Source organism: Athalia rosae, chromosome 2 (genome assembly GCF_917208135.1).
Source record: "Athalia rosae chromosome 2, iyAthRosa1.1, whole genome shotgun sequence".
In the NCBI taxonomy this organism is placed as follows: Eukaryota; Metazoa; Arthropoda; class Insecta; order Hymenoptera; family Athaliidae; genus Athalia; species Athalia rosae.
This window is the reverse complement of record NC_064027.1, coordinates 12276485-12293319: the sequence shown is the minus strand read 5'-3', so window position 1 is coordinate 12293319 and position 16835 is coordinate 12276485. Positions and strand designations below refer to the sequence as shown.

The 16835-nt window shown below is 41.4% G+C and overlaps 1 protein-coding gene across 1 annotated transcript in view; it reads right to left on the bottom strand.

Moving 5' to 3' along the window:
• The window catches only part of LOC105682999 (lachesin-like), a 47845-nt gene extending 31541 nt beyond the window's left edge, over positions 1–16304 (bottom strand). Inside the window, exons 1-2 of the mRNA XM_020851127.2 lie at positions 15998–16304; positions 750–847 (exon numbers count right to left, since the gene is read on the bottom strand). Of these exons, the coding sequence (XP_020706786.1) occupies positions 750–847; positions 15998–16067 (168 nt within the window). The 5' untranslated portion in view covers positions 16068–16304. The remainder of the gene's footprint in view (positions 1–749; positions 848–15997) is intronic.
• Positions 16305–16835: the final 531 nt, after the last annotated feature.

Genomic DNA, 16835 nt, shown 5'->3' with positions numbered 1-16835 from the left:
AATATGAAACAATGCAAACTTTATTCCACGTTCTTTGTTTCATTTTGTTTTTTTTTGTTTTTTTTTCCCGAATAAAAAGGGTGCTACGGTACAGAATGAATTTGAATCCTCTACTGAAATGACGGATCAATGCGTATGGTTGTGAAGCGAAATTTTAAAAACTGCGACGGAACGAATAAACGTGGACTCTTTACCTATGGGAAACTTCCACGGCTGTACAGGCGTAGCTTGTATCGCGAGGACAAAAAGACGGTTTTCTCTTTAATAATTTCGGAATTTCAACGACCGCCTAAATACGCTTCGCTCGTCATTGTGTGCTCGTTCAAAAAATACACACACACGCAACGGGGAACTCAAACAAATGAAATGAGCGAGAGAAACGATGACTCCACAATCCCAGAATAATATTAGTGCAACCAGCGAGGATTATACTCCCCATGGATGGGAACATAATTAGGGACTATTAGGGCAAAATATACTTACTCAGGGTGTCCCGTATCAATAATTCAACCGGTTTGATTACTCGGAAGAATCGGGTCGTACGGAAAATATTTCTCGCAAAAGTTTCACGGTTTACAAGGGAGAAAAACTCAACGAAATAGAATTTCTCTATTGAAAAAAAAAAGACAACTCAATATCATTATAATCGATTTCCCGATTTATCATACTCATTCATTCAAAATCACAATCAATACTCATAGATATCGTAGTAATTTTGAATTAAATATTACACGTAGATATCGTAGTACCTTGAAGGGTCCGAGGTCTTCGACGATGCAGGTGAAAGTGGCTTCGCGACCGACCGATATCGTCAAATTGTTCAAGGGTTTGCCAAATTTTGGTAATACTGAAACAGATTAAAAGCAAAGAATTAGGTACCGTTTTAAGGCTAAAGGGTTCACCACATATGCGTGTGTAAATATAGGTTTATGTAATGTGTACACAATTATCGACGCAAAGTCGTTCAAACAGTTCATTTGTTACATTATTCACCATCTTTTTTGAACAGCTCTGACAAATTCCAATAATCAAAAGTTGATTTTTAATCTTTAGAAAAAATTCTACCACGTTCGATTTTTTTTGCGATAATTCAAGTGCGACGGTAAAATCAGATGAATAATTTGTCGTTCTATTTTAGCTGTATTACATCGATATTTAGCATGCTAGAAAGTGAAAAGGTAGAACAAAGAAAAAAGGTTCTATCAAAGGATATGTTTGATCCGATCGAAAAATTGTCGGAATCTTTTGAAACGGGGAACAAAATGAAAGGGTGTATGAATTTTTGGTATTTTTTTCATCATATATCATCGTGTTCCACGAAAGGAAAATACACTATCCTGCGATCCTGCAATCCTGACCTAACTTGTTAGCTTCATCTCCATGACCACGTTGAGATGCTCCAGTTACCAGCCAGCGCGCAAACGCAATCGTGCCGAGAAACACGTTACCGTAATTGTCTTATAAACGGTACACCAGAAGTTTGTAAGTTTTTAACGAAAACCAGCATTTTTTGCGAAGGCTGTGGTCTTTGATTTTTCCCGATTTCGGGGTAAAAATTGAGGTATGTTTTTCGGGTGTTTTCTGATGTATTTTGTGCTCAGGAATCCGAGTCTGCTAACTAAATTGATCTATCCATCGTATGATCAAGTTATCGCGAATTTTTCGCTCTTAGGAGCAGAAAAGTTGAGATATTCTCGTCCGGTTTCAGTCGTAGCCCAACTCTCATTTTTTCGTTTATTATTTTCATGTAACTCGACTCCACGAGTCCGCATTTTTTCTAACCTTGAATACCAGAAAATGTATTCCGCAGGGGGTAGATTTGTCGTCCCGTCGCGTAACGCGTAACATATCCGTCATTTAGCATTTTGTAATTTCTCAGTTCTAGCCAATGAAAATACGAATAAAAAGGCGCGCAGCTTATACACGCGTATCGCGGCGACGGCCAATCGAAACGTCAACGTAGAGGTCACCTTACACCAATCGGCGAGAAGTTTTTCTCACTTCGAGATTCGACTGGACATCAAATTTTCAGAATAACATTTAACCCGTAGACCCAAGACCGTAATAGGAAGTGAATGTCAAGGAGAAAGAGAGGTCAAGAATCCCAGTAAATTCCCAAGGGTATAAAGGAGGGGTAAGAAGATTGATTGCAAAAAAAGAAACAAAGTTTTAAATACATTCATAACTCAAATACATTCGTATAAATAATCGTAATAATATTAACAATAAAATTAAAAAGTCGGCGTATTTGAGCAACGCTATACAATATCGCATAAAAAAAGTTACGACCAATTCAAAAATGATGAGACTGTAGCAAACATCGGTCGAATTTTTCCTGACCTATATATTGTATATACTTGTTTGAAATTAATTTGCTCGGAACTATAATTCCGTAAAATATTGTCATCTTCTTGCCGGGTATAGAGCGCGTTAAATATTTGTAAGACGGAATAATAGGCGAGAAATATTTTCTAGCTGTAAAGATGAAAAACGGTTTGCGTGCGCGAGGGTACCTATAAGCAGTCGCCTCGGGAGTCTATTATTTCCCAACGACGCGACGACGCGTCGACGACCCCATCGGACTACGTGCGCCCCTGTCCTCTCAGGTATAACACGAGCTTGGTTTACGGGGTACGAATTTTCTGGGCTATCCACACCGATTCGCCGGATGCCCACGCGCCCGCCTAGTCGTGAGCTACGATCACGACCGTTCCAACACCCCCGCGAACCAAGCGACGCGCGTTTCGTTATCACGAATTTTAGCCAACGCTTTTAAATTTGGAAAAATATTTTTCGTCGCCACCTACGGATCCTTCCCGATTGAATATTTCGTTTCATTTTTTCACTCGCTTACATTCAACTGTATCAATTTATTACTCGATTCGAACATGGTTGATCGTGAGAATTGGTAACGGTTTAAATTTTATTCCGTATTCCATACACGATGAGATATTGTATAATTGAACATTCTTCCGGTGCATCGTATAGTTTATATGTATCACAAAGGGATTCCCTTGACGGAGGAAAATAGGAGTGGGCATTCCTTCGGGAAGTAGCCGCGAGGTCTCCGACCCTTTTGTTCATCGACGCTTTTAATATAAAATACAAGATGGGCCCGAAACGCTAGCGGTCTTTGAATGGAACGGCTATTGGCCGTTCGGACCCCCAATACATACAACCGGAAGGGTGGTCATTTCCTCCCTTACGCATTTAACCCCCCCCGCCCTCCTTCCGCTGGGATCGTCGTCTGGATGACGCAGGTCGAGTGAAACGAAGGAGAAAGAGAGGAAAGAGAAAACCAAATCGCAAAAAAAAAAAAAAAAAAAAAACGAAGAAATTGAGCAGTAGATTTTCCGGGATATCGTGCAGATAGAGCCACTTGTGAAACAATTTTTTGACCCTTGTCCAGACGGTGTTTTCTTTGCGTCTCTCACTCGACGTGTAGGGCAGGAACATGGCCAGGCGCGACCGACTCATCTCACACCTCCAGAACACACGCGCATTAAGGCGAGTATAGTTTATTGCGATCGGTAACTAATGGCCATAGTTAGGAGGGGAAATAGTACGAGATGGACCTATTGTTGGCTGTATAACTGCGGACTGGTTGGTCGGCACAGTTAAGATAACAACAGAAGCCCCAGTTAACACTCACCAACTGTATATTTGTGGAACCTACAGCCCAGGGGTTGTAGGCCGCTATACAGATACTTGTTTCAACTTATCTTGCATATCTTTTCTATTATTATTATTATTGTTATTATATTTGTTGTTGTACCAACGCAATGTTAATTCATCCTTGTCATGTAAGAGTCGTGTTGGTTCGAATTAACGGCACGATCTTCAAAATCGCCGACTCGTAACATAATTAGTCTATTATGCGTCGACGCGATTGACAAAGGGTGAATCTAGATGTCGTTTTTTTTTTTTAAATCAGTGTCATATCAAGTGACGTAACGTCGACGAAAGTTTTCCTATAAAGTTTATTGTGAACGAATATACATGATTCAAAAGTGAGAGGTATTCATAAGTCTAGCAAAATTGGATACGTCGGAGACGGCTCATCGTTCCGAAGTTATAATCGTTTTTCTTTCCTCATTTTTCTTATAATTTTTTTGTTCAATAATATTCAGCGATGTGAAGTTTTCATGGGGATTCAAAGCTCAGTGAAAAAAAAAAAGGGGAAAAAAAAAAAAACTTTCCAAATGACCTTTGATCCGCTGGCTCGTTCCTCGTTATATCTCATTTTATTTTACATTCCTTTGATCCTTACGGTATATTTCTATCTTATAATCTCTTACGTAATAGCGTCATGCATATACATATATACGTCGTTACGTAATCTTCAAGCTCTGTAATTTTCATCGGCTTATGATAAGTTGCTGCGATTGGTATCGGATGGGTATCGGTAATCTATGATGAATCTTCCCGAAAGAATTACCGTATACGTCGCCATGCTTTGATTCTCTACCTCTCTACGAAATAAGGGATGATAATCCGTAGAAAGCCTCAACGAGCGTCATATAATTTTGCAATGATCATCCGCAACTCATCCCCGTCAGTTCGGAAGTGATGACGACTATCAAGGAACCTTCGAGGAAACTCTCGAAAGCAATAAACCGCCTGGTAAGTACGGCTGGAGGTATACGTGTTACATTGTATAACTTATACACGCCACCATGTGCCTTGGGGTACACACATGTGGATTCTGTACTTCTGTACCTTCGTTCAAATTACATGTCGCCTAAATATACGTCTGTCTTAGCGATATCCCATTCATCTGCCGTTTCAGGATATGCAGAGGTGTATAACCCACTCGTTACACGTGTATCGAAACACCGGCGTATAGCTTGGATATCTGTATATGATACACGTGTGATATCGGCACAGGAAGTGGATCCGTTCAAGAGTTTGCTTATCCGTTCCGCACGAGATACGAAGGAATCTCTCGCCACATCTGTGCGAGATTCTCTCCTAGTTAAGAAGTAATTAAGCGAGTAGATCAGACGCGGTCTAAATAATGGGATATAGAATACCGTGAATCTTATTAACGCCCTCGAAGACGCGATCTTCGATCAACCGCGATCGGTGGGATATCGGTGCGTCTGTGAATCAAAGTTTTCGAATCGAATGAAACACACGCGGTTCGAGTGAAATTTATGATTGTTATCGTTACTCTGTTTTCCGACAATGAATCGGCTCAGTCTTTGTAACCGGTTGTTCTTTCGTGAATAGGAAGTACGAAACTGATGAAGGTAAAAAAAATATCGATGATAATTCAACTCCTGCGGTGTATTGCACTAGGCAGTGCATACGAGGATCATAAGTAACTGCATTCGATACGTCTACGAAAGGGCGTATCGTCCTGTAAAGTACCGTTCGAATCGAAAATTTAATCAACTGCCAATTCAGGTGGAACGGAAAGGCAAATACCGAGAGGAGGTTTCGAGATAAGGAGACGACGCGATACCTACCGATCGAGGTACCGATATATCCGCATTATTCGTTGAACAAGTAATGGATTCCAAATGTATAAGTACTCTCGAGCTTAGGTACGTATCAGATCATCCAGTCGTAGTTCCTCGGAGCGTCCTTCGTCGTAACGTGGTGCTGTGCGCCGATCGGTTGTAATTCAGAATTCAATATTGGTCTACAGCGCGAATATTCGTTTGATTTCATTCGTTGTTAGAATTTTTGCCCCGTAATTTTTAGTTCAATTTCATATCGTCACATTCTTGTCAATCTACATTATTGTTATTGCAATTTGAATTTCATGTGTAGCGTATGCTATCTCTTAACATTAGACGTTTGCGCATCTCGACATCACTCTTCGCTCTTGCATTCTTCATACGGTCAATTTAACATACTCAAGGCATTTCACGTCAAACGAGTTCAGGTGTAATCATCCATTCATTTCATTGGAAACGTAAAACGTGACTACGTTGGCGCTGACAGTAGACATACAGTGTATACGTATCACATTTGTACCAATTATCAGGTACATCGATCACGAATGATACCAGAGCCGGTATAGGCCGGTCGAATTGGATTTATCTTCGAATACTCAGAGTAGAGTATTACTAGCAAACAGAAGCACGAGCCCCATCTTTGACGATGGGGTCCCGTCTAAATCGGAGGGTTGTTCGTCCGACAACTTTCGGAGGAAGAGCGACCACGCATTTGGCACCGCGAATCCAGGTCCCCGGAGTCTTCGCAGTCTCAAAGGTACGCTTTGATCTCCCGATGGTTGCACGCTTGCATGCCTGAATGCCTCACGATGCTTCCCATCCATGTCACTTCCTTATCCAAAACGAGAGTAGGCACAAGATCTTTAACGTCAACTTCACGGCTGACTGTTCAGCCATTAAGTGACTTTTTTCTTCGCTTTGCGACGACAGCTTACGTCGTCCAACCTACGCTCGCTTTTCAGCAGCGACTCGCGCGCATCCGAATGTATTCCGATGGTGGTTGGCTGTGAGCTGTTACCGGGAAAGAGGGGAAATTAAGTGACGGGTTCACCCGCCTGGCATTGTGCTTTTGTTTTCGAGGAACGAAAACTCCCTCCCTTCGCCTCCTTCGCCGCTATGACTCGAGTCAATCACTCAGGTGGATAACGTCGGCGCCGTTTCGCGCCGTTCTTCACAGAGGTTCTCCTCAAAGTATTCGACTCTCCCGTACCAATGTACAAAATTAGAAACCCGGCAGTAGCTAGTGCGAAACGCGAAGAACCCGACAAGAAAGGGGATGACGCGGGAAAATTGGTGGGAAACCTTTCGTCGCACCATTCCAACGGTAAACCTGTTGATTTAGCCGCGAGTAGGTATTATTACCGTGTCTCTTCTGTACAGACACACCCGCTGAAAATGCCATCGGCGAACTCGAGTCTCCAGAACTCCTTCTTAATCATACCGAGCGAATATTCGTTCCAACGGCCCTCCGACGAGGACCAGCTTCGCTTTATCGAGTCCACCACGTACGTCGCATGGTGCGGTAAGTACTGGTCGGAATAACATGTTTGCGCAGTCGTACGTTCTCCGATTGTCTGGCCAGTACTTTTGGTTTAACCGTTACAAGTCACATAAATTAGCCGTTTTCAATTCCATTTGGACAAATACTTGAAAACATCCGATAGAGCTGAATTCGAATATCCGCATAGGACGATTTTAAGTGAGATATATTTCTGTCTTATCGGTAGCCCAGAAAGGCAAATCGTTCCTCATGTAATATCTATAGTATCTTCCAAGAAATCCCGAGAAGATTTGTGGAATACAAAGTTTTTACAGCTTGACCTATGAGTCGAAATTTTATTGAGATCAAATATCTGCATTTTTTTTCCGAAAAAGTAAGCTAACCGAATACCGCTTGGTCCTAAAATATATCACCGCGTTGTTCATGCCAGAGATTTAGTGAGATTTCTTCGAAACAAAAAATAATCATAGCCGGTCCTGCCAACAGGATTTGAGTACGTACTTTATCGAAGGGTGGAGATCGAGAAGGAAATTCAAAAAACAATCGGACGATCATTTTTATCAGAGCTTGGGCAAATTGACGTGGAAATTCGAATTGGTTAGCCTTTCCCCGTGATCGAATATTGCATCGAATTAATTTTCAGCTCGCGTATACGCGGGGGAACACAAGGAATTAATAAACATTGTACGCCGCCGGAGACATCGACGCGTTTATAAATTTCGGACGATAGGAATTCTCCCCTGGCCACACGATACCGCGCTGCTGCGAAGACCGACACAGCTGATACTATAGCCACGCGGAAGCAATCCGGCGATTTCGCTTTATACCCTGGCTATCCGAGAATAGAGAAATGCTTCATGGATATGGACTCACCGAAAAGGTTAGATAACGCTTATCTGTTTCCTGAATTTATTGCCACTATACGAAAACGCAACCGCGGTCGCTCTTCGCAGCCTATTTCGATGTTAATTAGGTGCGATGTCAGAGTATTCTTGGTCAGAACTTAGGTCGTGTCAGGACACGTGAAACGTGAACGTTGGGGGATCGGAAGTCGAAACTTTGATCAATTCCATCGGTCGATGCCTCTGTGCCAACCTTCGTTTATATATAAACCTGCGTAATAATTTATGGAAACAACCATGAAATTCTATTAACAATTCCACTTCACTGTCAAACTCGCGAAGCTAGTCTTCTTTCGCTCTAATTATAATACATTCCGCTCGAAATCATAGTTCACACAGCACCACCCCGCATGAAATTTTGAAAACTGAAAACTATATTCACTCGAAATCATGAATGTTCCAAAATCTTCCAGTTCACCAGAAATAATAACTCAGAAGCCGTGTTGTACCGGCGAACTTTTTCCAACATCCGAATATCAGTTTCCGATTCTCTTTCTCAAATTACTCCGCGATGATGACTGCGATAAAGCTCATAGTTTATGATACCCTGAAAAAGAGGAAACTGACAGAAGCACGAATATAATTACTACCCATTCGTACCGTCGTTCCGATTCCGTGAAAAGCAATACAAAAAAAAAAAAAAAAATCTGCTAAATACCCGGCGAAACTAATACCATTGCCGATCTACTATTGTACGCGTATCCAATATACACGTAGTTACGGTGCATATACTTGTTATAATACGCCACAACAAGTGCGTGCAATCGGACCGGCATGAAGTTCGTCCCATGAGCAGAAAATTTATGCGAACAAAGGATACGTAAGAACAATGGTTCGGTATTCCTTTCTTTTTTGTTTTTTTTTTGTTGGATATTTATGGAATACAAACAAGAAAAAAACTACATGGGGTATTGTTACACCGAAAACTAATTTTCCACTTCTGTGTCGAGTACTGACGAGGACGTTATCGAATGTTAACCACTCCCGCGTGGCACAATTTAAAAAAAAGAACTATCACGTCGTCTTTTTTCGCAGCTGACATCTAATACAATCTGGATTATCCGGATAAATTCAGCTTATACAAAGCGTCGTGATTACGTATACAATGATTTTAATGAAATTACGATATTTATTCCGCAGATCGTACGAGGCGTTTCAATTTTAGGTACAGCAATATATTGCCGAGCAATTCGAAAGCACAAGGTGGAATAATCGTCTGCTCCAATTTCAAATTTCTCCATCAGTTTATTTGAATGCTAAATAAACGTCACGCTGTTAGAGTTCTTAAATACAAAGATTTTAGGGTAGAATCTTGGTTTGCTAGCATGCACAACCTACTAGCGTGAAACTATTTTTATGGTGGATTTTTTGGTCCGAAACATCCTCTTTGGATTTCCGTTTACATCACTCCTTATAATGGAATACTGTTGAAATATTTGGTGAAAAAATTTGCTGACCATATTTTCACCTCGCGCTAAAAGACGTTCATTTTATGCTACAATTTTTCTTCTTCGATGTTCTTATCCGAACTGTAATTCACGAGCTGCACAGTTTTGTACGTTCGACGATCTTGTTACAGAGTTATTCCTAGATTTTCCAGTGATCGACAACGGAGCGTTTCGGATCGAATTCTCGTCGAAGATCAATGCTAGTGGCGACGTCGTTTATGGATCGGTGATGTGTTGAGGGAATCTTTGGTTCGAGGTGCGTTCCTGATTAAGCCGTCGCACGGGTTGCTTGTAATTGTTCGTAAAATGAATTAACGTGGTACACGCAATGCACTTTAACTTATTCACGTCGACGTACGCGGTAGCCGGTCTGTGAGTACCAACCTATCTCAGGTTGAACAATGTAAATTATGTTAGTTGGACATGAACGAAACAAGGCGAGCGCGCCCGCCCGCCCGCATTTCAGGTGAGATTCGATCGAAGTGATAGGAACGAGAGGAACGTTATTTTGAAAATTTTTCGATTCACGTCCATCCGTACATCTTGATCGAAAAATAATCGTTGAAAATTTAGCCTGTGTAATATAGCTATTGCGAGATAACCGTGGCGAAATTTGATAAAATTCAATTTCGGGTCTCATATAAGTTACTTAGGAAAGTCGCTGCAGGCGCGAAATCGACGCGACGTGATGAAAGTTCACTTTGACGATATAATTATAACATAATCCTCGCAGAGTACAGGTATACTTCGTCTACGAGGTGCCTATATAGCGAGACCACTTATCTCTAGATTTCAGATTTCGGCGATGTGGTACACGCCGGAACGACTAACGCCCTGATAAAATGAGCCGAGCGATCCCTGCGCACTAAAGATAACGTGACCCGAACATATGAGGATATTAGTACGAAAAAGGTGTAAGTACGGAGATTCAAATTCACCCATGATTCGTTACTTTAGACACGGGAAAGAGTGAATTTTCAGACAACCCTTATTCTAAAATGACTGGCTTCGAAATGCCTTTTTCCCCATAGATTCCATAGATTTTCCCCGTCCCAAGAGCGAAAGCTTTTCGAATCAAAAATTTGAGCGCAAAGTAAAATTGCTCGCAATGGCCGCCTATTTTTTTCTTTTCTTTTTCCGTGGATTTTTGTTAAGCGGATAGCTGAGGTTGGAGTCGCGGACGTTTCATGCGAAATGCTTCGTGAGCATTTTTCACACAACACATGTTCGTGATACTGCAACTCTTCGCAAATCCTTGATGGTCAGAATCCGGCGTCAGATGTTACGTGTAACAATTTGTGGTATATATTCACGGATTTTTTCCCTTCCTTTTTTTTTTTTTGTTTTTTTTTTCATTTTGTTCAGCCGAAAGCAACAAAAACTAAATAAGCAGTCATGCAAAGAAATTGGAGGAGTGGTTGTGTTGGAAATCAAACGCCATCTAATGCTCAAGGGTAAAATTGCGGCGATTTATAACACGCCATCTCAAATACAACGTGAAATATCAATCGAATCGAGGCCAGACGAAGTGCCAAACTCACGGGGCCGTGAATCTTTTTAACAATCGCTCACCGTTGCGAACGCGAGTGGACAACAACATGTACGTACAACGTGTACTTTTTTTTTTTTTTATTCAAGTGCCTAACTCACAAGTCTATTATGCATAAAATATTTCCCCACTCTTGACTGGCGAGGCCGTAAAATCGACGCAAGGGACGAGGACCTCTGTCTCAAGATGCAGACACTCCATATCCAAGGACAGTTTTTGCCCCTCCGCAAACAGCTCCCTTACAAAGTGAGTAGGTCCTCGCGAAATCCTTTTTTTTGAACTTGAATAACTGTTTACGAATACGTATACCTAATATGTGTGTCACGTTTACCGCCTATTCTGCGGATCTGTATTGCCGAAATTCGTCTTGAAAAAATGTTTTGACGCGTAGGTACGAGGAAACGTTGCCCACAATAGCGATAGCCGTCAGTCAATTACCGCGGGGGTTGAGAATCCAGACATTTATACGGTATCGATAGCGCGGGCCGGTCGGCGACAAGTTTAATAGTTCGTCTGGGAGATCAATGATATTGTGTTGCCGGACGTTAGTTGGTTCGACGCGTGACGTCGTTCCTCCGTTCGCGGCTCGTCGAACCTTGATCGACCTCAATTCTTTTCCGATTACCGACTGGTTCTCCAACAATATACTATATAGACGTCACTGGACGGAACACTTTGCGGCAGTTATATAATAGGGCCGATAAATTCTATTGCTCTTGTATACCTTCCCGTCGTACGTACGTACGCCAAGTACCGTGGGAATGCATTTCCTGTGTATTTCCTCTATTCTCCTCAAACCAAATGAATCATTTTAAAAATCCTCACAAACCCTGAATATTCAAATCGCTGAAATATTCTTCCGATTAATCCGATTGATGAGGAACGAAAAACACTATGTTGCAAAGAGGTGGCTTTATTTGAACGAAGCCGCCGATTCTATACCGACAGTTTGACGCCCGCCAGGAGAAATTATCCCTTTGAATAGGTGCACCTGTCGCTCGAAAGCTCGACTTATTGTAAGTTGAAGCGTTTTTTTGAGTAGGAGTTGATCTATCCGCCCAAACCTCTTTATTTTTCACCCTATTTTCAATCGGTACAAGTTTAGTGTCGCAGAGTTCGGGATACAATGTGGACGTGTGCTACCTTGAGTTATTTTTTGAAAAATTTTCGTTTACTAAACCACATGTGGTGTACTACCGACGATTTTGACGGAGGTCTACATTTCCATGAAGAACGCAAACGTGCCGAACGTGGGTTTGTAGACTGAATTAAGGTCACGTCGACAGAAACGAGAAAACAGATGAAAATAAACTCTTGAAAAAAAGTAATATTCGCAAAAATTGGATCTCGTATTGGAAAACCAAAGCACATACTTTGTACAGTTTTATATCGCCTGGTCCGAAGTCACGCAACCGATGTGATATATCCATAACCAAAAGGGAGGTCCCGCCGGTGTAATTAACTCCAATGATATTGATGAGGGGTTTTACCACCCTATCATCACTCTGTTAGATAGCACCTTACGAATATTCAACCCCTTCACACCTCTGAAACCTCCGTTAAACCCCCACTGCTATTACACGGTCATTGCCGGGTTCCACGAATTTGACGGTGTTGTATATAAGTGTATACCCGAAACTCGATTTTTGATTGCTTGGAACGCCGTACGATAATCATTGCGAAAATTGTTGGGGGTGCGAAACTTCGTTTCTGCGGTACAAGCCAACAGGTACGAGATATCCAGTTTGAAGTTATAACGTCAGGAGTAAACTTGCAACCTGATTTCTGAATGTCTTGTACGTACGTTTTGTACCGCCTATTATGACATATGTCTCGAGAATCGTGGCGGTACAATACTTCAAATTTGTGGCACCAAACAGCAAGAAACAGGGTTACAGAAGGTGGGTGGGGGGGCCAACGGCGGCACCGTCACGCCAACTATTTTATGGTCTGATGTTTAACCCCAATTAATTAGCCACCCGGTTCATTACGACGGTGGAGACTAAAGATTATCTTGAAATTATGACTGGCGTACAACCCGAGGCTTTTATTTCGGAATGTGAATAGAATCATATCGCCATCTATCAATCTATATATCTCATCATTCAGCGGGGTACGATGGAAAATTTTATTGCTTCTCGAGGCTTAGCTTCCGAGCCATTTTTTTTTGTTGGTCACAAATTTTGATGGCGAAAAAAGAAACAGCATGTTCTCGGGAATTCCAAAATGTATGCGATTGAAGTCGTGAAACTCTCGCTTCTTTGAAATCATAGCGCAAACTAAGTAAACGTATTTCCTTGGTCCGAATTTCAGAATCCTCTTTTCAAAGAGCCACTCGCGCAACCTATATCAGTAGCAAAGGGATTTTGGCGGGACAGAGGTCGACTGTGCATGACGTCTAGGTAAATATCGAACGAACGTCGTGCAGAGAGCAGTAGACGCGGTACCCTGGAAATCCAAAATACCTGCAACGCGTGATCGCCAAAGAACAAATATTTAAACAATCTCGCATTGCACCCTCCGCTAAATTTATACCGACGCGCCAATCAAATCACGCGTATTCTTCGCGTTCTCGCGTTCTTCGCGATACACTTTTTATTCTGCACAATTTATTTTCTCGTCCAATCGTTATTTTGTTCATTTATTTGTTGTTTTCTTCGAGTCTTCCATGAATTATTCAGACGAAAATACATAAGCGACACATGTGCGAGATGTAAATCCGAAATTGGAATTTTCGTCGCCTGTTGAAATTTAAAATTGAATACTTGGGATCGTATCGGAAATTTAATGCTTATTCTCAAGGGCGCAACGATAACGATTATCTCCGAAGAGAATGTGTGCACAAACTTTGGTCGAAATCCAAAATCAAACATTTTTTCAATGAAAACCAGGACCATCCATCGATTCTTTGAACAATCAACGGTAATTTATACTGCCTAGCTGTCATGTAGACTCATTTCTCGGTGTAACGTTTATTTTGATTTCAAGTTAGTGCGGTATGCGTGATCGTCGAGTTGACCGCAACTACAGAGAGTAGTATATATATATGCAGAGGTGTACAGCTTGTTATGGGGTGAGTTCGTCGAGTGGAAGAGATAGAGATTTTCAATTGAAAGCTGCGTTAGCTCAACATGTTTAAACGGTACTGATGCAGGCAAACATCGGAGTGTCAGGTAACACCGTAGCATGTTTGCGAATTAGATGCAATCAAACGGGAAATTTCTCAAGCAAACATTCACAGTAGTTTGCTTATCATAAATAGCATTTCAGTTAATTAATTAGGTGTGCAATCAAATATAGGAGAGCGCCAAACGTCAGGAGCGGCGAGGTGGGGAGAAGGAATTACCGCGATGCTCATCCCAAGGATTTGCCGTTTCTTCGAATTATAATCACGCTTATTTTTTCCCTGTTCATTTTTCCGTTCGTAATTTGTCAAGAAACTAAATTACATTGTGGGAAGCTGCGGTGCCCCTCATTTTGTTCTCTCTTTCGTCTTTTTCGGGTTTTCTTTATTTTTCCTCCTGTCCTCCTCTCTTTATTTTTCACTTTTTCATCCTTATTTTAGATTTTATCTCCTCCCGAGTGGAATCATGCGAAAATACTTTTAATTTAAACCGATTACAGGTAAAGCTACGTTTCATCAAAGGAAAAATGTCTGTAAGTATATATGTGTGTGACATACATTAACTATATTATACGTATATATACGTACGAACGTCTCTTCTGAACTACCCAAAGAAAAAGAGGAAAAATAAATTTGCGTTACGCGTGCACATAAAATCTGCAAATTGTTAGCACATGTAGAAAGAAAAGACAGAAATGAAAAAAAAAAAAAATATAAAGTGGAATCAGTTAAAAGCTCCAACTCGGTTGTACTGTCGGAAAAACGTCAACTTCAGAGGTAGGACAGGTTGTGAAAAGTCAGAAATGTCGTCGTCAAACAAAAAAAAGAAAAATCAAAAAGTAGAAGAAACAAAAAGTTAGGGGAGTTGCGGAAAGATGGGTGTATCGAACGAGCCTAAAAATGATATTTGTGAGAGAAATTCGTTCCATGGTATTTTTTATTTTTCTTTGTCGAACTAGATTTATGGAAGCGCGAAAAGATGGTGACGAAGAAATTGAAGGTGGCGAGGTATCGATGAATATTTCATTTCTCACGAGATCAAGAAACAGCGACGCGAAGACGCGGGAGAAACGCCTGAGCTCGTCGGATAATTAAAACTTAGACACTGCGGTGTATGATCCATCACGTAACATGTACTGCACGGTTCATAATTTGACAAGTGATAAAATTGTTGCGAGAAATTGGATGGCATTTTATTCAAATATTGGTGCCATCAGTCATCGGGGATATCATATTTCGAATAGCTTTTTATCACTGTAAATACACAAGGCCAAATTTATTACCCAAACGAGGTATCATAGCTACAGATATACATAACGTCTGGCTTGACGGATGTTACGAATATTTATTACATAACTGCAGCAGTTTCGGTAAAGACCGGTCGTTCAGTTGCCTCAGGAATTCAATCAGAAGTCCCTAATACAGTGAAATGCGGCCAATTGAAATGAAATGAATCAGGAGCTATTACATACCTTATTGGCAGACTGACCTTTTTAACTTACGAATTCGATCTACCTGTACGTCAGTTCAGGCTTTTGCAACGTCTTGCATGATAAACGTACTCCATACATGAAGAGAGACTCGATTACTATACAATAATTCGTTTTATTTCAGTTTCGGTGAAACTCCACTACGATGTTATTTACAAGGGATTTTACGTGAACAACGCTGTTGCGCGAACGATATTCGACTTCGAAACCTGGACTGGTCCGATTCTACAGCCAGTCGTAAATAATTTATCACCAACTTATGCGAGCTTTCCCCATTGTGGAATCGACGCAGGTGAAGCAAAGTGTCTCCGAATGATCCGATCATTTTTATTTTCATTTCTTACTACCCGGTTGTCGAGACATGTCCGATGACCTCTCTAAGATACGTAATTTTGAAAACGCATCGGAAAGTCATGACGACCCTAAAAACGTCAGCGGCAGTTGTTGGGAATATGGTAAGAAGGGAGGCACGTTTTTAATTCGAATAGAATTTGAACTTTGAAAATTCTGAGTTATACCTGGTGTCGGATCGATCAGCGCTGAAACCCACGATGCAATGCAGATTGCCAGGAGAGTATAACCGAGCATCGCGACGTCGTGGACGCGTGGACGTCAACTGGCGCCTGGTACAAAGCGTCGCAACGTGCTGTCACGAATTTCAGTTGCAACCAACCCTCTGGCGCAGGCGTCGAATATATGAACAAGGGTTGTTAAAGAGCCGACGGCAGCTTTATCCCGCGTTGCATCGTGTCTAGATATGTCGTCAGGGTCGAGGAGAGGGAAGAGCAATTTCAACGAAGGCGCGAACAAATTCTGCTCCTTAATAACCGAACCGGAAGTGATTTGAAAAAGAAAAAAAAAAACAAGTTTCGATCACACCACGAATAATCGACGTTGACGCGCGAACGTGATTCCGTTGAAAGAAAAGTATTCAGATGTCGAACAAATTTGAATATCGATGCATCGTAAAATCAGTAGGTATATTATTTATCGACCATTTTTTGGTCTGACTTGTTCAACGGAGGCATTTATTACAGTTGTCGACTGCCTTCTACATTAAATATAAATAATTGTCCCGCAACTAACCCGGCAATTCTCTACCGCCATGCGACATACCACCTATATTGTTAAACGAGAATACGCGCAGACTATATCCACTCGGGCAACAAAGCTACTGCAGCAGGGAAATGTATTAATTAATTAATTAATTAATAGAATCCTGCCAGCCAGTAGATAGCTGGGTAGAAATAATGGAGAAGTGTAAATATGAGTGAGACGGCAGAGTGAATTATAAACAGCGAAGTGATTATAATATGTATAGCGTGGGACAAGCGACGTCTATACGGATGGCGGGCG